Source organism: Jaculus jaculus, chromosome 10 (genome assembly GCF_020740685.1).
Source record: "Jaculus jaculus isolate mJacJac1 chromosome 10, mJacJac1.mat.Y.cur, whole genome shotgun sequence".
In the NCBI taxonomy this organism is placed as follows: Eukaryota; Metazoa; Chordata; class Mammalia; order Rodentia; family Dipodidae; genus Jaculus; species Jaculus jaculus.
Window position 1 is genome coordinate 109087560 of NC_059111.1, and position 25318 is coordinate 109112877.

Here is a 25318-nt window from a genome sequence, read left to right on the forward strand (position 1 = left end):
GGTGCTGTCTGCCCAAGAGATGTTGTTCTAGGTTGGACAGCAGGTAGCTCTGAGATCAGGCTAAAATGCCATTGTGGGCAGGTAGGTGTTAGGCAAGGACAGCTCTCATTTGGGATCTTACTAAACTGAAGTACAACAGTTAGATCTTCTTAAACTTACAGTTCCTTGGACAATGAGAAAATAAAAAGCAAACACACCATGATTTGGCAAAGACTTTTTAAACTTTAAATTAAAAAAAAAAAAAAAGAAAACATTCTCTCACACAAAAAGATTCAACTTAAGTGTTTTGAGGAAGTATTAAAAGGTTAAAAAAAACCCAAAACAAAACAGAGAACAAAAATCAGACCCAAAATGATAAAAATAGATGCATCCTCCATATAAACTATTAAGTCATTCATAGCTACTCAGAATTCAGAGCATGAGGTGACATACCCCAGTATTTTTAAAAAATCACGATACTGCCATTTCATTGATGGGCTCACTTGGTGGCCAGTATGCACTGGCCTCTACAGTGTTTGGTCCCTCCACCCTCTGCAGACCACCAGGCCTTCAAAGCTCTTCCTTGGTCCTGCTCCACTGTGTGGCATGTTCATCTATAAACTTGCTCAGATGCTCCAGGTCTCTGTCTCCACCCTCAAATTTAATTGGGTTCTTTTTATCCCCACTCGGGGCAAAGTAGATGGTGGGGAAGCCCTCCACCTTGTAGCGGTCATTGGTGATATCATTGGCAGTGGCGTCCATCTTGGCAATGACCAGGTTCTTCTGGCCTTTGTATTTCTTGGCAAGGTCGGTGTAGATGGGCTCCAGCTGCTTGCAGTGTCCGCACCATGGTGCATAGAACTCAATGAGGACATCCTTCTTGGGGTCCATTACCATGGCATCAAAGGTCTTTCCTACCACCACCTTGACTGGTCCCTTGTTGTTCTTGGGCACCGGCTGTGACTTGATGACTGGTTTCAATTTTCCTACCAAGAGAAGCAAGAGGGAGAGTTGGTGTCAATACTGAAAAGCCCTGTACCCTAGTGTGCTACTTGGGCCATTGAGTGAGGCAACCTGAAATGTTGGCTATCAGAGGCAATAAGCCACACTGTTGGGTGGGACCTTGTCCTCCAAAACCTCTCCCAATGATGGACACTGCTACAATAAACGTCTACTGTCTACTCTCCCTGTTCCTGCACTACCTGGTGCACAGGAGCTACTGAGAGAGCTGGCACCTGAGGTCCTGAAAGCCAGGTGACATCAAAACTGAGTACCTGAAGTGGACGAAGGGTTGTGGTGTGCTATCAAGCAGCAACCACCCGGAGCTAAGGGCTTTGCTCAGCCAAGATCAACCCTGCTCAGGAATGAGGCATTCCTCCTACCTGAAATTTAGTTTTAAATCCAAGAGCCTGTTTAAAGTGCTTTATAAAATTTCCAAGACTATGTACTCTTTTCCTAGAAACAAAAGTAGTAAGGAAAGTTGGACATGATGATGTACACCTTTAATCTCTGCATTCGGGAGGCAGAGGTAGGAGGATTGCTGTGAGTTTGAGGCCAGCCTGGGACTACAGAGTGAGTACCAGGGCTTCCTGGGCTAGAGTGAGGCCCTATGTTGAAAAACAAGACAAAACAAAAAATACCTCAAACTTCGGGAGCTGGAGGGAGGACTCAGCACTTAAGGCCCTTGCCTGAGAAGCTTAATGACCCTGCTTTGATTCCCCAATAGCTACAGAAAGCCAGATGCACACAGTGGCAGAATCTGAAGTTTGTAGAAGCTAGAGTCCTTAGTGTGCCCATTTTCTCTGTTTTTCTTTTCTTTCTCCCTCTGCTTGCAAACACATACATACATACATACATACTTATGTATGTACATATTTGTATCCCCCACCCCCCGGTAGTGTCTCACTCTAGCCCAGGCTAACCTGGAATTCACTATGCACTCTCAGGGTGGCCTTGAACTCACGACAATCCTCCTACCTCTGCTTCCCCAGTGTTAGGATTAAAGGCATGTGTCACCATGCCCCCCTGAAATAAAAATGTTTTTAAAAAGGGCAAAAGAAGGCCAGGTGTGGCACATGCTTTTACTCCCAACACTTGGGAGGCAGAGGTAGGAAGATTGCTGTGAGTTCAAGGCCACCCTGAGACTACATAGTGAATTCCAGGTCAGCCTGGGCTAGAGCAAGACCCTACCTCAACAAAGAAAAAAAAAAGACAAAAGAAAACTCAAGAGGCTGAGGCAGGAGGATTGCATGTTTGAGGCCAAGCCTGCAATATAGCCAGACTCTTATCTCAAAACAAAAACTACAAATTGGGATTCCCTCATGTCCAGGAGAAAAATTAAGGGTCAGACTTGAGGACAAGGGGCTGACAACAAAGAGGCTACAAATTTCCTTTTCATGTACATGTGTGTGCAGGTGTACACATGTGTGCTCATATTTGTATCAGTGTATGTGTGCAGAAGCCAAAAGTTAACATGAAGTTCTCCATCTTTTCTTAAAATATTTTTACTTATTTGCCAGAAAGGGTGGGGGAGTGTGTATAAGTGTGCAACTGCAAACAAACTCAAGATGCAAGCGCCACTTTGTGCATGTGGCTTTACATGGCTATTGGAGAACTGAACCCCGGGCCTGTGAGCTTTGTAAGTGAATGCCTTTAAATCACTGAACTATCTCCCCAGCCCTGCATCTTATTTTTTAAAAAATATTTTACTTTTTTTTTTTTTTTTTTTTGAGAGAGAGAGAGAGGAAGAGGGAGGGAGGAAGACAGACAGAATGGGTGTGCCAGGGCATCCAGCCACTGCATGCACTCCCCTGTACATCTGGCTTATGTGGGTCCTGTGGAATTGAACCAGGTCCTTAGCGGTTCAGGCCTTTGCAAAGGCCTGAACTGCTAAGCCATTTCCCCAGTCCTTATCTTATTTTTTGAATCAAGGTCTCACACTTATCTTGGAGCTCATCAATTCAGCTAGACTAGCTAGCCAGCAAGCCCCAGGAAAATACCTGTCTCCACTTCTCCAGCACTGGGATTATAGGCACTTATGTAAATGATGCACCTGCAGATGTTCCTCTGTAAATCCTTGTCCAATCATGAATGCATGTGGCCCCTTGTACATCCAGCTTGGGTCCTGGAGAATCGAACTAGGATTCTTTGACTTTGCAGGCAAGCACCTTAACCACTAAGCCATCTCTCCAGCCCCAGCTCACCTTTTTTGAAAGCTGTGACAAATTCTCGGAGAGTATCAGAATCAAACTCCTCAGGCTCCATGGCAAACTTCTTCCCACTCTCAGCTAGGATGGCTGCATTGACATCCTCGCCACTCTCGCTGAGCCCCAGGTCTTTCACCTCCGTGGCATAGTCTTCTTCATCAGCGATGGCAAAAGTGTACTCAGGGAAGTCCTTGGCCACCTCCAGGACTTTGTTACGCCAAAATTGGGTAGCTGAAATAAAACAAGCGCTGTGAACTGAGTGGCTGAGCATAGCAGAATATTCGGAAATAATGTTCTCTGACAAGACACAAGTCCCAGTCATTCTTCAACTAGAGAGGATTCCTAGCAGAGCCACACTCTGAGGTGGTGGCCCAGGGTTGCAAGCCCAATCAAGCCCCAGCACTGCGCTGACTAGAGCTGGAAGCTAGTCCCACCCCACCCAGGCAGATTTTGGTGGGGTCTCTCACCAGCTCTGTAATCAAATCCGAAGTCCACACTATAGTACACGACCACTAGGGGACGCTTGGTATACCGCTTGGCATCATTGGATGTCTTGCGGTGGCCCACCAAGGGCAAGGCATGTTTCACCACGTGGTCCTTGATGGCTGCTGGCTCTGTGGAATCCTGTTCCAAAGAGGGCACAGGTGAAAGAAAACCAAGAAAAGGGGGTTTAGCTAACTCACCTTCACAGGTTCTGCTAAAGAATAGAGATGTCTGGCGCTTGCCTGTGAAGCCTAAGGACCCCGGTTCGAGGCTCGGTTCCCCAGGTCCCACGTTAGCCAGATGCACAAGGGGGCGCATGCATCTGGAGTTCGTTTGCAGAGGCTGGAAGCCCTGGTGCGCCCATTCTCTCTCTCTCCCTCTATCTGTCTTTCTCTCTGTGTCTGTCGCTCTCAAATAAATAAATAAATAAAAATTAAAAAAAAAAAAGAATAGAGATGTCTGCAGGGAGCTCAGACACTCAGTCCTATCTAAGCTCACTCCAATACATCCCTGTAGTCAACAGTAGCACACTTCTCAGGCAAAGCAGACCGTTTCCTTTGGCCTGAGCTCACAAGCTTGGTGACAAACAGCTCAAGCTTGGTTCTTAGATGACAGCATCTGCTAACAGATAACTAAACTTCACAATAGCTCTATAAGGTACATTTAAAAAAAATATATCTGGGCTAGAGAGATGGCTTAGCGGTTAAGCGCTAAGGACATCACCTCATCAACAACTGAAGATGCACACTGTTGTCTCTACTTTACAGGTGAGGCGTAACTGCTTGCCCAAGGTTATACAACGCTGAGTAAACCTTGTCTGCATAGGGTAGTCAGGAAGGTGATACCTCTTGGCAATGAGGCACAGGAACCTTTCTAGGTGGGAAGGGAGAAGGCACACAGAAGAGGAAGCAACAGAGCAGAGCACAATGGAAAGAGGAGCTGATCTGATGTCACTGTATGTGGAATGTGGAAGAAACACAGGTAAGGAATTCCTTAGGGGCTGCATTGAGGCATGTAATTTACAGTTTATCATTAAATTGATGCCCCGAGGTGAGCAAACTCACGAGCAGAGCAGCAGAGATGGACTCCACAGACTTGAGTGAGTGGATCATAATCTCTTTTTATTTAGTCTTAGGGTAGCCTCAAACTCATGGCGATCCTACCTCTGCCTCCCAAGTGGTGGGATTAAAGGCATGTGTCACCATGCCTGGCTCATTACCTGGGTCCTTTGGCTTTGCAGACCACCTTAACCGCTAAGCCATCTTTCCAGTCCTAAAACCTTTCTTTTTTTTTTTTTTAAATTTTTATTTATTTATTTATTTGACAGCGACAGACACAGAAAGACAGATAGAGGGAGAGAGAGAGAATGGGCACGCCAGGGCTTCCAGCCTCTGCAAACAAACTCCAGACGCGTGCGCCCCCTTGTGCATCTAGCTAACGTGGGACCTGGGGAACCGAGCCTCGAGCCGGGGTCCTTAGGCTTCACAGGCAAGCACTTAACCGCTAAGCCATCTCTCCAGCCCAAAACCTTTCTTTTAAGAAAATATTTTATGTATTTATTTGAGAGAAAGAGGCAAAAGGAGGGGTAGAGAGAGAGAGAATGGGTGTGCCAGGCCTCCAGCCACTGCAAACAAACTCCAGAAGCACGAGACCCCTTGTGCATCTGGCTTACGTGGGGATTGGAGAGTCAAACCGGGATCCTTTAGCTTCGCAGGCAAATGCCTTAACCACTAAGGCATCTCTCCAGCCCCTAAAACCTTTTCTTAAGAACCTTCAACTTTGCTTCAAAAACCAAAAACACTGGCTTCAGAGCCCTTCACTAGAGCACAGATGCCTATGAGAAGAGGGACTTCTCTACATCCATGGAAGAGGGCCCTGAGCCTTGCATGGAAGAGAAACTCGGACTGTGAGACAAACTAAAGAGGAAGACAAATGCCAGAAACACAGGACAGTTGTCTCTCTCTGGGGGGGGGGGGGGGGGGGAGTTCTAGGCTGCTTCTTTGATGCTTATACCTCATCTCTCATTCTCTCCTCCATCTCTCATTCTCTCAAGTTCCACAAGAGCCCATAGCTCAAACACCAAGTGCTCATGGGCTACCAGGGTCTGTGAAGGACACTGTTTTGTTGTTGTTGTTACTTATTTATTTTTCTGAGGTGGGGTCTCACTCTAGCCCAGGCTGGTCAGGAAATTACTATGTCGTCTCAACTCATGGTGCTACTCCTACTTCTGCCTCCCGAGGGCTGGGATTGAAGGCATGTGCCACCACACCACACTGATGCTGCTCTTTCATCCTAGCATTAGGAGACCCCAGTGCATGGGCGTGCTCTCTGTACAAGCTTCCTGCCAATAGAGCTTCAGAGTTGACATCTAGGGTTCTATCTGAGAACTACCCAGTGAAGGACATGAACACTGGGCTGGACCAAGGCTCCTCCAGTCTGGAAACCTGGCCTACCTTTTTTTTTTTTTTAATGATTTGAGAGAGAGAGAGAGAGAGAGAGAGAGAGAGAGACAGGGAGACAGAGATAATAGGTATGCCAGGCACCCCCGCCCAGCGACTGCCAATGAATTCCAGATGCATGCACCATTTTGTGCAGCTGGCTTACATGGGTTCTGGGGAATTAAATATGAGTCCTCTGGCTTTGCAGGAAAGCACCTTAACCGCTAAGCCATCCCTCCAGTCCCCAGGCTACTCTTCTAGACTTGAGTATGACAAACCCTGTAATTAGATAAGAGTGGGACTTGAGAGGCTGGTAAAGAAGAACAGAAACAAAAGTCCATGTGTCATACTCAGTAGTTCCACCTAAGGACCAGGGTTTGCGACTGCATCACAGCCTTGGCACCCAAGCTACCTGCCAGCAGATGCGGCTCAGCTCAGATCCAGCAGCACTTCTGGCTACACCCAGGCCAAATGCAGAGTACAATGAACACTGAGGGAAACTGGATCATGCTTGGCAGAGCTATGAAGACACAGTGGCCATTATGACAAAACCAAGTAGTTTTGGCAAGGCTTCAGGCCCCTGACTTAGCAGATGTGTGCATCTCCCAATCACATCCTCCTGCAAAGCTGGCTGTGGTCATTTGAATGTAAAATGTCCCCCACAACCTCCTGAGTTCTGAGTACTTGGTCCATAGCTGGTGTCAAGTTGGGGAGCCTCTGGAAGGTGGAACTTACAGGAGGTGTCACTGGGGATGGACCTTGAGACTTGTTGGTCTCGCCCAACTGAGCATACACTGGCCTGCAAGCCTCCTGTTAGTTCAGCTCACACGCCATGCCTTCAAGGTTCCAGTGGGGTGAAGGGCTGGGGCTGGGAAAGGCACTCACTCTCTGCACACAGCAAAACCTCTACGTTTCAAACTCAAAGTCCTTGTGTCTGCAGGGTACCGCTGGGCTGGCATGGCAAAGGGCACTTTATACCCCTGGAGCCATTACTCACCTGAATGCTCATCATGTGACTCTTGGGTTCATATTTTGACTGGAATTTCTCAGGCTGCATTACCACCAACTTCCCTGGGGAGACTTTCAAGAACTTAGCTATCTCAGTGTTGAAAGTGTGGTGAAATTTGTAATCTTCTCTCAGGTTATTAGCTGACAAAGTAACAGAAAAATATATTAAATTGTTTACATGACTGTCATTTATTACCCACATTGGTCAAACTAAATGTCCCAAAGACAGTGTGAGTACTACTATAAATCCCGAGTGGATGACAACACCCAGAGCTTAAACACATGAAGGAGACTTCTTAAAACTCAGCTCAGGGCTGGAGAGATGGCTTAGTTGTTAAGATGCTTGCCTGCAATGCCAAAGGACCCAGGTGCAATTCCCCAGGACCAAGTAAGCCAGAATCACAAGGCGGCACATGTCTGCAGTGGCTGAAAGCCCTGGCGTGCCCAATCTCTCTCTTTTTCTCTCTCAAGTAAATAAATAAAAATTAAATTGGCTTAGATATACTATCTTAAGTTTTGTATCTTAGAGTTTGTCAAAAAATGCTGAAAACTTGTTCACAGAAAACTGTCAGGAGCAACTGTCACCTCACACCAGTAACAAGCAGTACACTGACACTCAGGCCAAAGTGCCTCATGGAGGACATGCCAGTACCAAATGCTCCTAAGTCCCTATACTGAAGTTGAACATGTAGCCTTTCATGAGGATACCAGACTCTGCCTCAGTTGTGGGCTATCTGTATGTTCTGCATTCAGCCAAAGCCCTAGCGAGGGTGGGCTTTTCCTGGGCAAGTTTCTTCCCAGAAACTAGTTATGAATGGATGACAGCTAACCAATGAAGACTAAGACAACATGAATCAAACAGAGCTCTACTATACTTTTTTTATTTTTTTGGTTTTTTGAGGTAGGGTCTCACTCTGGTCCAGGCTGACCTGGAATTCACTATGAAGTCTCAGGGTGGCCTTGAACTCACGGCGATCCTCCTACCTCTGCCTCCCAAGTGCTGGGATTAAAGGCGTGCGCCACCATGCCCGGCTCTACTATACATTTTAATACACACCAATCTGTACATGAAGTATTGTGCCACAATTAGCCCACAGTGGCAAGCAATACACTGAAAGCATACCTGTACCTGGTCATTTATCTTTGGTGTGTGAGGGGACATTCAGAGCAAGCGACAAGATTCTGAGGGTCATGCAAACCCATTTTCATTTTCAGTCTTGGGGTCTCTCAGGATGGCCAGCACCCCACCCAGAATCAAAGCCAGCTTTGAATAGATTGTCTTAAAAAAAAAAAATTGAAACATGAATGTACTAAGCCTCACTGACTGAACCCAGGCTGGTCTGGAGCTCACCATGTAGCCCAGGCTACTTCAGAACTCTTGGTAATTCCCTTACTCAGCCTCCTCAGTGCTAATAATGGAGTGAGCCTATATCTGGCTTAAAGGAATTTTGTCTTTCTTTTCTATTTTTTTTTCCCTTCAGTGCATGACATGTGGTGTTGTGTGTGCTGTATATGTATACGTATGTGCCCTCATGCATGTGGTAGTGGGAAAGGGGTGCTTGCCAAGGTGACCAGGAGCAGAATATGAGGTGTCCCGCTCCTCTGCTCTTCCAACTATTCTTGTTTGAGCCAGAGTCTCTTTTCTTTTTTTTTTTTTTTTTTGTTTTTTTGAGGTAGGGTCTCACTTTGGGCCAGGCTGACCTGGAATTAACTCTGTCATCTCAGGGTGACCTTGAACTCATGGCAATCCTCCTACCTCTGCCTCCCGAGTGCTGGGATTAAAGGCGTGCGCCACCACGCCCGGCTTCTTTTTTCTTTTTGAGGTAGGGTCTCATTCTAGCCTTTTTTTTTTTTTTTTAAAGTATTATTTATTTGAGACACACACACATACACAGAAAGAGAGAATGACTGCACCAGGGCCTCCAGCCACTGCAAACAAATTTCAGACACATGAGCCACCACCTTTGTGCATCTGGTTTATGGGGGCCCTGGGGAATAAAATCTAGGTCCTTTGGCTTTGCATGCAATCATCTTAACCACTAAGCTATCCCTCCAGCCCTTATAATGGATTTCTTGTTGGCACCTGCCCCACCTTAGTAGAACATGACTGCTGACAGATGTTTACAACTTCTCTTCTCAGAGTAGCAAGATTAGCCTGGCACCCTACTAAGCATTTGATCACATCAGGCCAGTTACTGTCACAAACATACAGGGGAAAGATCATATGCATAGGGCATGGAGTCAGTATTAGGAATCCAGACACTCATGCAAGCTAAGCAAGCACCCTTCCTCTGAGGTAATTTTATGCAGAATAGCAGACTTCCCAGCTGCCTCAGGAATCTTGGCAGGGCATGTGTATTTGGTTCAGCCCAGAAGGCCAGTACTTACCAGCATCCTGATACTGCTGGTAGGCAGAGTCACTGTCCCCCTTAAAGACTCCAATGATGATGACATCATCTCCATCCTTTAGGAACTCCTGGACCTGCTTCAGGGTCAGAATCTCCTTTGAAGGGGGCCCAGACTGCTCAATCATGTAGTCAACAATTCCTAGGAGCAAAGCGCAAGCCTGAGGAAGGTCCTTGGAGCTGACCACACCCTTAAGATCCCAGCCATACAAGGGCAGCTCCCTCTCCGCATGGTGGGAGGAAGGAAGCAGCCATACCATATTTCTCTCGTGGTCCATTGTAGTCAAAAGGCCGTCCCTTGCGGAAAATTTTCAACGTGGGGTAGCCAGAGACATCAAACCTCTTGGCCAGGTCTGTCTCTGCAGTGGCATCGACTTTGGCCAGGGGAATTGGGGGAGAGCGCTTGCTGAGCTCCTTGGCTGCCTTCTCATACTCAGGAGCAAGTTTTTTGCAATGCCCACACCTGCCAAAAGGAAGCCAGATCTGTGAGGGGCCTGGCCCATTGTAGATACATTTCCCAACTAAATGAGGTATAGAGACTAATCCTGAGGCCCCACACATCTTGGTTATAGCCACCAAATCTTGGAATATGTCTTAGGTGACAGCATTAAGCCAGGCCCTTAGGGATAAGCCAAAAGGCCTAAGAAATGAACTTCTTGCCATGGCGTACACATATTATGGGCACGTGCTTGTGTGGACAAGAGTATCACAAACTTGCACAAAGGGAAATGTGGAAAAATATCAAAAAAACTAATGTCCCACGAAGGGAAATGGGAGCTAAGGGTCTGCAAGGATACAAAATCTGGGATCACTTCACAGACAAAGGAACATCTGAGCTGGGATTGAGGGGCAGGAAGCAATCACACAGCAGCCCAGGAGGGTGAAGGCAGGCAACAATGTGATTGACAGCACAGAGAACAGCAAAGCATGACAAGCTCTTACCCTACAAACCAGCCATGGCAGGAGGTGAGCATGAGTAGATGTACTCGGAATTAAAACTACTGCATTTAGCAGCATAGTATGTTCAGGGGCTGAGGAGCACTTCAGTGGTACAGCATGTGCCTGGCATACCTGACACACAGAGTATGACCTCTAATACTCTAGCTGCATGCACACATACCCAGAAAACTTAAAAATACACTTAATATAGCCAGTCTATACCACTAACCCCAACAGCTCACACCTGACCATAGCCTTACATAGCCTAGGCTCTGTCTTCTTACCTGGCTCTTGAATGGTCATAAGCTAGAATCTGCAAAGTAACTCACCCATACAGTCATGCTGTCCTCCCTCCTCCCACTGTTCCACCCACCATTCAAGGGCCCCTTCTACAACAATGTAAGAGCTGGCATCTCTCCACCACTGAAGGTGGGTTAAGAGTATGCCACAGGTCTAGCTAATCCCCTGACACACCAGGGCATCTCCTTTTTTCTCCTTCAGTTCATTTTCCTTTCCACCATTCAACTGTCATTTCACCCCGAAAAAAACAGGTATACTTGCTGCAGAATCTACAAAGCTGTACGTGTGGGCTCATGTGCGTGCTTGCCTGGAGCTGAGGTGCCCTGGCTCCTTGCTGTGCTTCAGCCAGTCTCTGCCTGCAGATTCCAGGCCCACAGCCTTCCGTTTCCCTACTGACTGGAAGGATGGCCTGGAGGCTTATCCACAGAATGCAGCTACTTGTTGGCCTGATGCTCCTATTTTTGATGCACTTCTAGTCCACATGGCCCGTCCTGAGAAATATCAAGGCTGAGGGATGATGAACCCATGGAAACTAAACAATACACTAATAAATGATGAATGGGTCAGTGAAGAAAGAAACCAAAAATCCACAGAGTCAAATGATAATGAGAACATAACATAACAAAACCTTTGGGACACAATGAAAGCAGTCCTAAGAGGAACGTTTACAGCTTTAGGTGCCTATATTAAGAAATCAGAAAGGTCGCACGTAAACAACTTAATGCTTCACCTTAAAGCCTTGGAAAAAGAAGAACAAGGCAAACCAAAAATCAGTAGATGGGAAGAAATAATAAAGATTAGGACAGAAAGTAATGAAATAGAAACCAAAAGAAACAAACAAACAACAACAAAAAAAAAAACAATTCAAAGAATCAATGAAACAGAGTTGGTTCTTTGAAAGGATAAACAGGACTGATAAACCTTTAGCAAATCTGACCAAAAGAAAGAGACACAAATTAATCAAACTATGTATGAAAAAGGCATCATCACAACAGATACCAGAGAAATTAAAAAAAAAATCATAGGGACATTCTATAATAACATATCCACAAAGTATAAAAATCTGAAAGAAATGGATGATTTCCTTGATTGATATACCTAAATTAAATCAAGATGAGATTAACCACTTAAACAGACCTATACAAGTATGGAGATCCAAACAGTTATCAAAAAAATCTCCCAACTAAAAAATGTCCAGGCCCAGATAGATTCACTAGTGAATTTTACCAGACTGTCATGCAAAAACTAACACCAATACGTCTTAAACTTTTCCATAAAATAGAAAAAGAAGGAATCCTACGAAACTCCTTCTATGAAGCCAGCATTACCCTGATAGCAAAACCAGGCAAAGATAGAACAACAAAATTATCTTTTTATAAAAAAACATATTTTCTTTATTTATTAGACAGGGAGGGAGGGGAAGATAATGAATATGGGCATGCTAGGGCCTCTGGTCACTACAAATGAACTCCAGACTACCATACAAACTACCTTGAGTATCTGCTTTTACATGGGTACTGGGGAATCAAACCTAGGTCCTTTGGCTTTATAGGCAAGTGCCTTAATCTCTTAGTCATCTCTCCAGCCCAAGATGCTAACTTTTTTTTTTTTAAAGTTTTATTTATTAATGAGACTGAGAGACAAACACACATACAGAATGGGCACGCCAGGGCCTCCAGCCACTGCAAACAAACACCAGATGCATGCGCCCCATGTGCATCTGGCTTACGGGGATCCTGGGGAATAAAACCAGGGTCCTTTGGCTTTGCAGGCAAACACCTTAACTGCTAAGGCATCCCTCCATGCCCCCCCCCTCCCCAAGAAGATGCTATCTTAAAAACAAAACAGTGTGATCTGACTACTTTGACTGCTCCCATACCCAGATCATCCATGTAGTTAAATGCCATGTTCTCTCCATAACACCAGTTTCTTTGGTCCCTAAGCTTTTGAGAACCCTACAGATCAGCCATGTATATGGTCTCTCCCCCCTTCTGGAATCTTCTTTCCTTTGGGTCAATTTGCCCCCCAACCGAAGGGAATGAGAATTTCCTTCCTCTGTCCCCCTCCCATACTAACTACATTATGGTCTCTTAGAAGCATCATCCCTTTCCCAAAACACTTGGCGCCTCAACCTTGCCCTGTGTCTATCTATACTCTCTCTGCGTCTGCAGCCTTTCAGCTAAGCTTAGCAGAGTGCTGAGAAATCAGTTTCGTTCTTTCTTTCTTTTTTCTTTTTTTAATTTTTTGAGGTAGGATCTCACTCTAGCTCAGACTGACCTGGAATTCACTATGTAGTCTCAGGGTTGCCTCGAACTCACTGTGGTTCTCCTACCTCTGCCTCCCAGGTGCTGGGATTAAAGGCATGCACCACCACGCCCTGTTTTGAAATCAGTTTCTTAAGAACATGAACCTGACTCCCATCTTACCATGGGGCATAGAACTCCACCAGAATGATGTCTGCATCATTCACAACTTCATCAAAGTTATCTTTGGTCAATACAAGTGTGACTTCAGGTGGAGGTATCCAGTTGGGCTGGGAGACTTCTTTGACTCTGGCAACAATTTCTGAAAAACAAACAAACAACAAAAGAACAGAAACAAACATGGAGTTAGTAGGTTCTTCAGCTCACTCAGAAAGTTGGTAGAAGCGGGCAAGGTGGTAGGAGGATAGCAGTGAGTTTGAGGGCAGCCTGAGATGATAGAGTGAATTCCAGATCAGCCTGGACTACAGCAAGACCCTACCTACAAAAACAAAAGATAAGAAAAGAAAGAGAGAGAGAAGCAGCAGCAGGTAGAATAGTGGTTAAACGTGCTTGCTTGCAAAACCTACTGGCCCAGGTTCAATTCCCCACTATCCAATAAAGCCAGATGCACAAAGCAGCACATGAGTCTGAAGTTTGTTTACAGTGACAAGAGGCCCTGGTGAGCCCATTCTCTCTAGGAGACCCTGATGCACCCATTCATTCTCTCTCTCCCTCTCTCTTTCTCTCTTCCTCCTTGGATGTCTGTCACTCTCAAATAAATAAACAAATAAATTAATTAATTAAAAAAAAAAAGACCCTGAAAACCAGGAGTGGCATATGCTTTTGGTCCCAGCACTGAGGGGGGTGGGGCTGAGATAGGAGGATCACTGTGAGTTCAAGGGCGGCCTGAGACTACATAATGAATTTCAGATCAGCTTAGGCTAGAGCTAGAGCCTACCTCAAAAAACCAAACAAGGGGAAAAAAAAAAAAAGGAAAACAGGTATAGAGAGAAAACACAAAAGAGTGGCTGGCAGGGACAAGGAGAGCAGGAAATCTGTGACTTCTTGTTCTTGAACTTGGATGCATTTCTTTTCTGTATTTTTTATTTTTTTTCCCCCCAAGGTAGGGTCTCACTCTAGCCCAGGCTGACCTGGAATTTACTATGTAGTCTCAGGGGGTCCTTGAACTCACGATGATCCTCCTACCTCTGCTTCCTGAGTGCTGGGATTAAATGTGTGCGCCACCATGCCCAGCTTGGACTGCATTTCTAACCAAGGCTCCTTTGGATATGGGGAACACAGTCAAGTCAGAGGGTCTCACTTTCCATAATTGTCTGTGGCATTTTCACTGTCATCTACATGACCTACAACCTTCTCTTGATGGTATATGACCAATGAATGATTTTCTCTATTCCCAGACTGTGTGCCACCTTCATGAGAACTCTCAGCAGACACCTCCCACCCAGTTTCATCACAGACACCCAATACAATACAAACAACACACACCTGTAGCCAGTGTGTTAAACAGATCATAAAATGTGTGCAAAAAAATCAGAAAAATGCACAAGAGGAAAACTAACTCAGGCTGTAGTGGGATTACTTCAGAAGGGTTTGTCTTTTAAATGTTTAAGAGAGCGTGTGTGCAAAAGAATGGGTATGCCAGGGTTATCTTGGCACCACAAACCAACTCTAGATGCATGTGTCACTTTCTGAGTCTAGGAATTGAACCCAGATTGGCATGCTTTGCAAGCAAGCACCATTAACCACTGAGCTACCTCCTCAGGCCAGATTCCGCCACCCCCCCCCCCATAAATGCCTGTTTATGGCTTTACTTCCACGAAACAGAGGCAGCTAGCTGCGCAGGTAGCCCACTGGCAGAACACTTGCTAACACACATGCACATGGCTCCGGGTGTGATCCCCAGAACAAAAAAACAAAACAAACCAAACTTCTCAAATGTTTTCTGGGATCAGAGCTGCAAACTCTTTACACTTAACAGATACTGCCAAGGGCCAAGGAGAACTCCTACTGCAGAAGAGCAGACTCAAACTGAAGGGCTCGAGTTGCCACCTTCATATGCATTCACTGCATACTACTCACACCAGCTCTCATACATACCAGGAAGCCCTGAGCCAGTTCATCAAGTGGAGGCCCACGTATTCTATCTCACTCACTGAGTGGTTAAGACGCTTACCTGCAAAGCTTAATGTCCCTGGTTCAACTCCTAGGTACCCATGCAAAGCCACATGCACAAAGTGACGCATGCATCTGGAGTTCATTTGCAAGAGGCTAAAAGCCCTGGTGTGCCCATTCTCTCTCTCCCTGCTTGCCAAACGAACCAAAAACAAAACAAAACAAAACAAACTTCACTCAGTTGACAAACTCAGTAAGTACAGTGCTTGTCTAGCATCCATGAGGCTGACTGGGTCCCAGCAATGTGTCTCAGTAAATCTTCCAGACACATGCCAACCACCAAGAACCACTGTCCTAGAAGAACACTACAAATGGTGGCTTCTAAAGGCACTTCTAAAGACAGATGTGGTGGTGCATGCCTTGAATCCCAGTACTCAGGAGGATGAGGTAGAAAAACCGCTGTGAGTCTGAGGCCAGTCTGGGGTTACACAGTGAGTTCTAGGCCAGCCTGGGTTGGAGTAAAACCCTGCCTTGAAAAATAAATAAGTAAAAACAAACAACATCATCTACAAAACAAGAACTAAGTGGCCAGGGGTGTTTTTTCAAGGTAGAATCTCTCTCTCTAGCCCAGACTGACCTGGAATTCACTCTATAGTTTCAGGCTGGCCTCATCTCACGGTGATCCTCCCACCTCAGCCTCCCAGGAGTCCTGGTATTAAAGGTGTATGCCACCACACCTTGCTTCTTAACATTTCTACACTAGATCTTGGAGGTCAAGATCTAGAATGCTAAAGGTACTTCTTCCACCAAGGATGAGTTTCAGGGCTGGAGAGATGGCTTAGGGGTTAAGGAACTTGCCTGTGAAGCCTAAGGACCTAGGTTTGACTCCCCAGAACCCACATAAGCCAGATGCACAAATTGACACATGCATGCATGCATGCATCTGGAGTTTGATTACAATGGCTAGAGGCCCTGGTACACCAATTCTTTTTCTCTCATACACCTTTAATACCAGGACTCCCGGGAGGCTGAGGTGGGAGGATCACCGTGAGTTGAGGCCAGCCTGAAACTACAGAGTGAATTCCAGGTCAGCTTGGGCTAGAGTGAGACCCTACCACGAAAAATGAAAAAAAGAAAGAGTTTCATTTCTACTTTTTTTTTTTTTTTTTTTTTGAGGTAGGGTCTCACCCTGGTCCAGGCTGACCTGGAATTAGCTCTGTAGTCTCAGGGTGGCCTTGAACTCACGGCGATCCTCCTACCTCTGCCTCCCGAGTGCTGGGATTAAAGGCGTGCGCCACCACGCCTGGCTCTACCTTATTTTTTTTAAATTGACAACTTTCATAATTGTAGACATAAACTGTGGTAATTCCCCTCCCCCAATCTTAGTTTCACAAGCACTACTTCCTAACTGCTCACTCCTCTCTCTACTCACCTTCCTGGGTCCGGGAGCCCTCATAATCAACAGCCTGTCCCTTCTTCAGGATCTTGATGGTGGGGTAGCCGCTCACATCAAACCTGCTGGCCAGCATGGAGGCTGAGGTTGCATCAATCTTAGCAACAGCAATGGGAGGATCATTATCCTTCAGGGTACTGGCAATTTTTTCGTATTCTGGAGCAAACTGCTTGCAATGTCCACACCTATGAATTAAATTTAAAGGACAAACAGATTACCTGCATCCATGGAAGCTAAGATCCAAGATTCTCAAAACAGGGGTTTTTTAGGAAAGTTGTGCCATTAAAAAATACAGAAGTAGCCGGGCGTGGTGGCACACGCCTTTAATCCCAGCACTCGGGAGGCAGAGGTAGGAGGATCACCAAGAGTTCAAGGCCATCCTGAGACTACATAGTGAATTCCAGGTCAGCCTGAGCCAGAGTGAGACCCTACCTCAAAAAAAAAAAAAAAAATACAGAAGTGTCTGATGGAATATGAAGGAGAGTGGAGTTTCAAAGGGAAAGTGGGGAAAGAGAGGAAATTATCATGGGATATTGTTTACAATCATGGAAGTTGTCAATAAAATAAATAAATTTAAAAAAAAGAAATACAGAAGGCCAATGACGTGGGCAAATATTTTCAACTCTTAGCCTAAATGATTACTTCTATTTACAGTCGTTCCCCCCTCCCCCCCCAGCCACTGGTTCTATATTCACTGATTCAGTCAACTGTGGATGGAAAAAAAAAATTTTGTTTTGAGGTAAGGTCTCACTCTAGCTCAGGCTGATCTGGAACTCACTATGTAGTCTCAGGGAGGCCTTGAACACACTGCCATCCTTCTAGCTCTGCCTCCCAAGTGCTGGGATTAAAGGTGTAAAACACTAGTTCCAACCTTTTTTTTTTTTTTTTTTTAATGTAGGGTCTTGCTCTAGCCTAAGCTGATCTGAAATTCACTATGTCATCTCAAGCTCATGGTGATCCTCCTACCTCTGCTTCCCAAGTGCTGAGAGCAAAGGCAAGTGCCACCACATCCAGCCACAAAAATATGTATTAAATATACATATGAGAGAGAGAGAGAGAGAGAGAGAATGGGCATGACAGGGCCTCCAGCCACTGCAAACAAACTCCAGACACATGTGCCAGCTTGTGCATCTGGCTTACATGGGTACTCGAGAATTGAAGCTGGGTCCTTAGGCTCCGCAGGCAAGTTTTTTAAACACTAAACCATGTCTACAGCCCATATGTGTTATTTACTCACTTATTTATTAGAGAAAGAGAGAAAAAATGGGCAAAATAAGGTAGAGGATTGGATAGATGGCTTAGCGGTTAAGGTGCCTGCCTGCAAAGCCTGCGGACCCAGGTTGGATTCCCCAGGACCCACATAACCAGATGCATATGGTGACACAGGCAGCTGCAGTTTGCCTGCAGTAGCTGGAGGCCCTGGTGTGCCCATTCTCTCTCTCCCTTTCTGTAATAAGTTAAGTTTTTTACTTTTATTTATTTTTTGGTGTTTTGGAGGTAGGGTCTTGCTTGAGCCCAGGTTGACCTGGAATTTAGGGTGGCCTTGAACTCACAGCAATCCTCCTACCTCTGCCTCCTGAGTGATGGGATTAAAGGTGTGTGCCACCACACCAAGCCAAAAAAAAAACAAAAAACAAAAAAAAACCAAAAAACAAAAAAAAAACAAAAAACCAAAACATATATACACACACATTTATATATATATATATATATATATATATATATATATATATATAATATATATGTATTTTTTTATTTTTAAAAATAAGATGGAAGCAGATGAGGAAGACACTTGACATTGATCTCTTGTCCCTATATTCATGCACACACATGTATGTGCACCAACATATAAGTGTGCACGCACACACACAGAGGCATACATATGTGTACGCACACCAAAAAAAATTCTTTAAAAAAGGTTGAGGGATGTGGCAGAGTGTTTTCCTGGGTTTGATTACAGTGGCAGAGGCCCTAGCGTGCCAATTCTCTCTAGTGCATGTTCTCTCTCTCTCATAAAGGTGTGTGCCACCACGTCCGCCAAAAAAAAAAAAAAGAGGACTGTCTAGCTGTTTTAAAGTATATTACTAAACCAGGCGTGGTGGCTCATGCCTTTAATCCCAGCACTCAGGAGGCAGAGGTAGGAGGATCATCGTGAGTTCAAGGCCACATAGTGAATTCCAGGTCAGCCTATACTAGAGTGGAACCCTACTTCAAAAAACAACAACAACAACAAACAAACAAACAAGTTATACACACACACACACACACACACACACACACATAAAACTTATTTTTTAAAAATAATTTATTATTTATTTATTTATATGGCAAAGAGAAGAGGGAGACAGAGAGAGAATGGCCACACTGGGGCCTCCAGCCACTGCAAATGAACTCCAGATGTGTGTGACCCCTTGTGCACCTGGCTAACATGGGTGCTGGGAAATCGAACCTGGGTCTTTTGGCTTTGCAAGGAAATGCCTTAACTGCTAAGCTATCCCTCCAGCCCTAAAGTGTTTTATTTTTATTCATTTAATTATCAGAGATGGGGGTGAGGAGAGAATGGGCAGGCCAAAGCCTCTTCCCACTGCAAATTAACTCCAGATGCATGAGCCACCATGTGCATCTGCTTAACATGTGTTCTGGGGAGTTGAACCTAGGTCCTTAGGCTTCGCAGGCAAGTGCTTTAACTGCTAAGCCATTTCTCCCACACTAAATATTTTATAAAAAATGCTTGCACTATGCTCATGCATCACATACTGAACAAATAATATGAGACTACCTTATTCTGTCTCAGAAGTGAAACCAGGAGGCAACGAGGATGGGAAAGAAAAGCTTATGAATACTTGTTTCTCTGAGGGCCTGTGTGTAGAAATAAAACCAAAACCCACAGGCCAACAGCCTGCACCTGGGGCAGCTGTTCTTGACTACCTGCTCTGCTCAGAAACCAAAACTGCCTTTCTAGAGGAAGGACTGGCTCAAGGCTGTCCAATGCCAGCTAGAGAAATAAATGAACCCCTAGCCCCCAGTATTCCTACATCAAGAGTTCAAGTTCTTGCCCAGCACGGTGGTGCACACCTTTAGTTTCAGCACCAAGAAGGCTGAGATAAGAGGACTTCCATGAGTTTGAGGCTAGCTTGGGCCTACAGAGACAATCTGGACTAGTGTGAGACCCTTCGGGATGGGGGTGGGGGGATGAAGAAGATGGAGAGATGGCTTAGCAGTTAAGGTGCTGGTCTGTGAAGCCTAAGGACCCAAGTTTGATTCCCCAGGACCCATGTAAGCCAAATGCATAAGGTAGTACATGCATTTGGAGTTAGTCTGCAGTGGCTAGAGGTCCTGGCATGCCCATTTTCTCTCTCTCTCTCTCAAATATATAAAATAAGAATAAAAGATTTAAGAAAGAGTTCAAGTTCATGCAGCCAGACTCCCACAGTCATCCTACTGGGGCCTGGATGACACTGAGGGGCCAAGTACACTATATAGAGATGTCCAGTTGCAAGATCTAAAATGTTGGTCCCAGCCGGGTGTAGTGGCTCATGCCTTTAATCCCAGCACTTGGGAGGCAGAGGCAGGAGGATCACCATGAGTTCGAGGCCACTCTGAGAATACAGAGTGAATTCCAGGTCAGCCTGGGCTAAAGTGAGACTCTACTTAAAAAAAAAAAATAAAATAAAATAAAAAATAAAATGTTGGGCTGGAGAGATGGCTTAGCGGTTAAGCGCTTGCCTGTGAAGCCTAAGGACTCCGGTTCGAGGCTCGGTTCCCCAGGACCCACGTTAACCAGATGCACAAGGGGCACATGTGTCTGGAGTTCGTTTGCAGTGGCTGGAGGCCCTGGCGCGCCCATTCTCTCTCTCTCTCTCTCTTTTTCTCTGTGTCTGTCTCTCTCAAATAGATAAATAAAAAAAAGAACAGATTAAAAAAAAAAAATTAAAAAATAAAATAAAATAAAATGTTGGTCCTTACCAGGGTGCATAGAACTCCAGTAGTACTGTGTCTTTGTCAGCCACAAAGTTATCAAAATTTGCATCATTCAGGACCAAGACACCATTTTCTTCCTTAACTTCCAAGTCATCTTCCTCCTCCTCTTCATCTTCCTCCTCATCTTCCTCCTCAATGGCATTTTCTGTTTCTAAAGAATACAAGCAGAAAATACCGACACTGGTTAGAAACTAGAAACTCTCCTCTTTAGAACTTTCCTGGATTCCCAAAGCCTCAAAAGGAGTAATGAGGACTGACCCTGGCAACTGTATACTGCAAGGGCTACTGCAGATTACACAGCATGAAGGAGACTCTCAACACTACTAACAATGGAGTACTCCTGATCAATGGGTCAGTGCATTCCCAAAAGACAGTCTTATTCTCTTTCTGTTTTTTGAGGCAGGGTCTTACTCTAGTCTAGACTAACCTGAAACTCACTCTGTAGCTAAGACCAGCCTCCAGCTTACAATTATCCTCCTACCTCAGCCTCCAAGTGCTGGGATTAAAGGCATGCCCCACCACAATCAACCTGAGGCAAATTATTTCTTGACACTTTAAAAAGATGAATTTTGGGGGCTAGAAAGATGGGTCAGTGTACAAACTGCTTACCACCCAACTATAAGGACCTGTGTTCAGATATCCAGCACCTAACCCCCCCCCCCCGCTTTGGTTTTTCTGAGTTACTCTTGCTCTAGCCTAGGCTAACATGGAGTTCACTATGCAGTCTCAAACTCAGTGATCCTCCTACCTCTGCCGCCCAGTGTTGGGATTAAAGATTGGCACCACTATGCTCAGCTTAGCACCTAATTTTGTTTTAACAGGTGTTGACACCTAAAAGGTTCAGATTTTTATTTTTTATAAACAAATGATTAATGAAATAATGCAACACTTTAAATTCCAGAAAACTTCATGGTTTTAAAAAAGCCAAATCCGTCTTCTGGATTCAGAGGCATATCTCATAAGAGTGAAAAAAAATATTAAAATATTACTGAGCAAGACACCCCACATCAACCTCTAGTCTCCATATACATAAATGAGCATATACACCCACACAAAAACATACTCACCCTCCCCACACACATATTTTTAAAACGATGAATTCTAAGCTGGGTGTGGTGATGCAGGCCTTTAATCCCAGCACTTAGGAGGCAGAGGTAGGAGGCTCCCCATGAGTTCGAGGCCACTCTGAGCCAGGTCAGCCTGAGCTAGAGTGAGACCCTATCTTGAAAAAAACAAAACAAAACCAAAAAAAAAAAAAAAAAAAAAGTGACTTCTAAGGCATGGCCCTACCTTCCCATTCCTTTCAACTCAGACAGACCTGGTGCTCATCACTCTGGAATCTGAGAAGGGGCTGGCAAGTGCTCTGTCCTCAGTCCATGGCTCTCTACTCCTATCTACCAGAAACCCACACATCCCTGCACACTAAACACATCACATCTTATTGGGGAGACTTCTTTTCACTTGGCTTCACTTTTTTTTTTAAAGTGTTAGAGAGACTTTATTAGATTAAGAGAAGGAAAGAGGACAAAGTACAGAGAGAGCCCCTGACCATGAGAAGGCAGGAGGAGGTAGAGCGCCAAGGCTTCACTTTTAAAGCTTGCCATTCCAGCATCGAAAACATACCCAAAACTTCCTAGCACCTTCAGAAAGCGTGCAGCTTTCCTTGGCACAAAGCACACGAAGCATCCCACATTCATGTTCACATGGCTTAGTCTACATCATAAGACCACTCCTGAAACATGGGGATAAAACAAAGTTGTTGCAATCCCTGTCTACTCTTACTGAACAAACCTGGTAACAACACTGCGTCCCTGCCCAGGCCACACATAGTCAGCTCCTCCTTACTGTGAGAGTGCCCTCCTCACAATCTCTTCAGTTGGTCACACTCAATTCCTCCAAGGCAGGAGCCTGAAACAGCTGGACAAACTACCATTAGGCCACCACAGAACAGTAAATAGTGAACAGAGAAGAACAAAGTTACTGTCTAACTAAAGATCAATTATAGATGGTATGTACTACAGGCCAAACATGGTTGACCTTGTGAACCCCCCAATTCTTATACAGTGTTGGGGATGGAACATAAGACTGTGAACATGTTAGGTAAGTGATCTATCCTCAAGCCACATCCCCAGCCCTGCCAACGTCATGAGGATCTTCCACGGGAGGGCTGCCCTTGGCCAGGACACACCAGAGATTGCTGGGCTCCCCCTGAGGAAACTGTTCCAGGGACTCCACTGCACTAGTGACCTACTGTACAAAATGGCTGGTGTCAACAGCCCTTGAAATGCCCTCTTCTAAACCCTCTCAAGAGCTCAACCCCAAACAGACCACTGTATTCTCCTAAAGTACCCAACAAACCACAACAGTCCTCAAACTTTCAGGTGCCTCTCAAAGTTTATTCTACCCATTTGAAACTGAAAGACAGTTTCAAATGCAGATTTTTAGGGACCACCCTCTGTATAACTGCTTCACACAGGATTTGGGGTCTCTGTATTTAAATGAGCACTCAGATGATACACTAGTACTGATACCCGGTTCCTTTCAGCAGGTAGCTTTCCAAATGGAGTGCTACCTTTTTCACTTGGGCAGACTCCTCAATGATCCACATGAAAGTTAGTTACTCAATCTGTTAAAAGAGGATAAAGTTCACATTCCCCTTACCCACTAATCTCAGAAAAGGAACTCAGGTAAAAACTAGTGGTTAAAAGAAAGTTCAGAGTAGGGGAAGGTTAAGATCCTACCGGATGCTCTGTTCTCTAGGAATAGCAATTTTAACCAGTACTTCGTAACTGCTAAACTTCTCGTGTTTGTAGCTGACTGATTTCGAAGAAAAGGAAACCACAAGGATGATGGATGGAAATTATACACTGTTCTTAATAGACTGTGTGCCTCTCAAAACCCACTGCAGCCACCTGGCAGGTAAAGGGCACTGAATAAATACTGATTAGAAGGAATGATTGCTCCAATTTCCATGAAAGACGCAAATCAAGCCGACCTTCTCTCTCAAATCAAAACGCTTGTGTTAAAAAATCTCAATTAAAACAAAACAAAACCTTATTCCTGATGCCTGCGACGGCTTCGTCTGTAAAGGCAAATCATGCCCCTCCCATTCACACTCCCTGGGCGTATTGACCACCAGCAAGGGAGAGAGGGGCAAATCTCAACAAATGAGGGCGAAAACGTCAGTTGCAAAGCAACCTCGGCACGCCGTCTCCACGTCCCAGCCTCGAGCGGGAGCTCAGCCGGCCTCCCGGCCATCACCTCTCCCGAGATGTCTACAGCAACCCCGCTTCCCGGTAACCGGCCCCTGAAACTCCAGAAAGTTGGTCATCCGCAAGGGTGAGCGCGGAGGCTTCCCAGCCTCCCAGGCCTGCAAGGTATTCAACCCACGCAAAGCGCGCGGCGATCCTCCCCCGGGTCCGCTCACCTTCGTCCGCTCCCTCGGCGCTCGCCGCGGCCAGCAGCTGCGTCAGCGCCAAGAGCAACACCAGCATGTAAGCTTTCCGGGGCCTCATGGCGGGAGGTGCCCAACTCGGTCCGGCGGAGCACTCACGGACCCTCCGAGCGACACCCGAGCGCAAGAAAAACCCTCCAGGAAGTCCTCCCCGGTGATTGGCTAGCGGCGGGGGAAGCCCGCGGGAACTAGCCAATCCCCGCACGACGCCCGGCCGAAACTCTGGACCCCGCCCATGGCAATACCACCGGGCCTCCTAAATCCTTCGCGTCGGCGCGCCCCTCAGCCCAGCGTTTAAAACTCGGAGCCCTAATGTGAGGTGCCCCCTTCTGATTGGCTGCGCGGCGACCACCAATCAGCGGCTGCCACTCGGTTTGCCCGGAGCGCACAGGCGGAGAAAGAGAGCAGTCGAGAACAAAGGAGGCCGGGCCGGACGTGAGGGGCGGAGCCTGTGTACGCCCAGGGAAGCGATTGGTTGGTTCCATAGCGGGTGGGGCGTGACGGGGCGGGGCTCAGCTTCTTCCTTGAAGAACACGCGTAGTTTAGTGAAGGTGTGGGGGCTGGCGTTGTGTGTCTGATGGTTATTCCCACCCCACCCCTGAAGCCTGGAAACCAGAGCGCATTGAGGAGCACGAACTAGTCTGTTGGGAAAAGGAAATAAACAAGCATTCTGACTCCTATTTCATGTTCGTTTGCTATTTTTTTCTTAATTGTTTTATTTATTTGAGAGTGAATGGGCGAGCCAGGGCCTCCAGACACTGCAAACGAACTCCAGACACTTGGGCCACCTTGTGGGTGTGGCTTGCGCGGGTCCTGGGGAAATGAATCTGGGCCCTTTGGCTTTGCGGGCAAGTGTCTTAACCGCTAAGCCCTGTCTCCAGCCCTAGTTTGGTTTTCTTTTCCTTCTTGGGCCTATAAAAGTTTGTTTTTTCCTGGACGGCTATTATGTTGAGTGAGTAACCAGGAAGAGGATGAAGTAAAACCAATCCAGAGCAGGGAGTGATGGTGCACGTCTGCAATTCCAGCCCTCAGGCTGAGAGGCAGGAAGACTGCCACGTCTGTGGGGTCAGTCTGGGCTGCAGAGTGAGACCCTGTCTTAGTAGTAATAATCACCGTCAACCACAACTAGGATTCCATGGTCTGTAAACAAATCATCAGATTGTGGTCTCAACATCGCTTTATGTTACTTATTCAATTTTTCAGAAACAGACAACGGGAGAGATGGCTGACCCAGGACTGCCAGATGTACAAGGGGGCGCATGTGTCTGGAGTTCATTTGCAGTGGCTGTATGCCCT

At 45.9% G+C, this 25318-nt stretch overlaps 1 protein-coding gene across 2 annotated transcripts; it reads right to left on the reverse strand.

Annotated features, from left to right (window-relative positions):
* Positions 1–267: 267 nt before the first annotated feature.
* Pdia4 (protein disulfide isomerase family A member 4) lies at positions 268–24241 on the reverse strand. 2 transcript variants are annotated; one of them, XM_045160879.1, is made up of 10 exons: positions 23996–24241; positions 20554–20719; positions 16567–16772; positions 13186–13323; positions 9860–9997; positions 9503–9661; positions 7104–7255; positions 3653–3809; positions 3183–3416; positions 268–965 (listed from the first exon to the last, which is right to left on the reverse strand). In XM_045160879.1, exons 1-10 carry the CDS (start codon positions 24081–24083, stop codon positions 550–552), a joined length of 1854 nt encoding a protein of 617 aa, XP_045016814.1. In that variant the 5' UTR covers positions 24084–24241; the 3' UTR covers positions 268–549. The 2 variants fall into 2 exon arrangements, with proteins under 2 accessions (XP_045016814.1, XP_004672078.2); XM_004672021.3 differs by having other exon boundaries at positions 9777–9982; positions 13185–13323; positions 23996–24228.
* Between the last annotated feature and the right edge of the window lie 1077 nt (positions 24242–25318).

Coding starts and splice junctions, on each gene's coding strand:
- Pdia4 (XM_004672021.3), bottom strand. CDS start 24,083: ATGAGGCCCCGGAAAGCTTACATGCTGGTGTTGCTCTTGGCGCTGACG. Junction 20,720..23,995: donor CGCCGAGGGAGCGGACGAAG/GTGAGCGGACCC, acceptor TGTATTCTTTAG/AAACAGAAAATGCCATTGAG. Junction 13,324..16,566: donor GGGCTCCCGGACCCAGGAAG/GTGAGTAGAGAG, acceptor TTTGTTTTTCAG/AAATTGTTGCCAGAGTCAAA.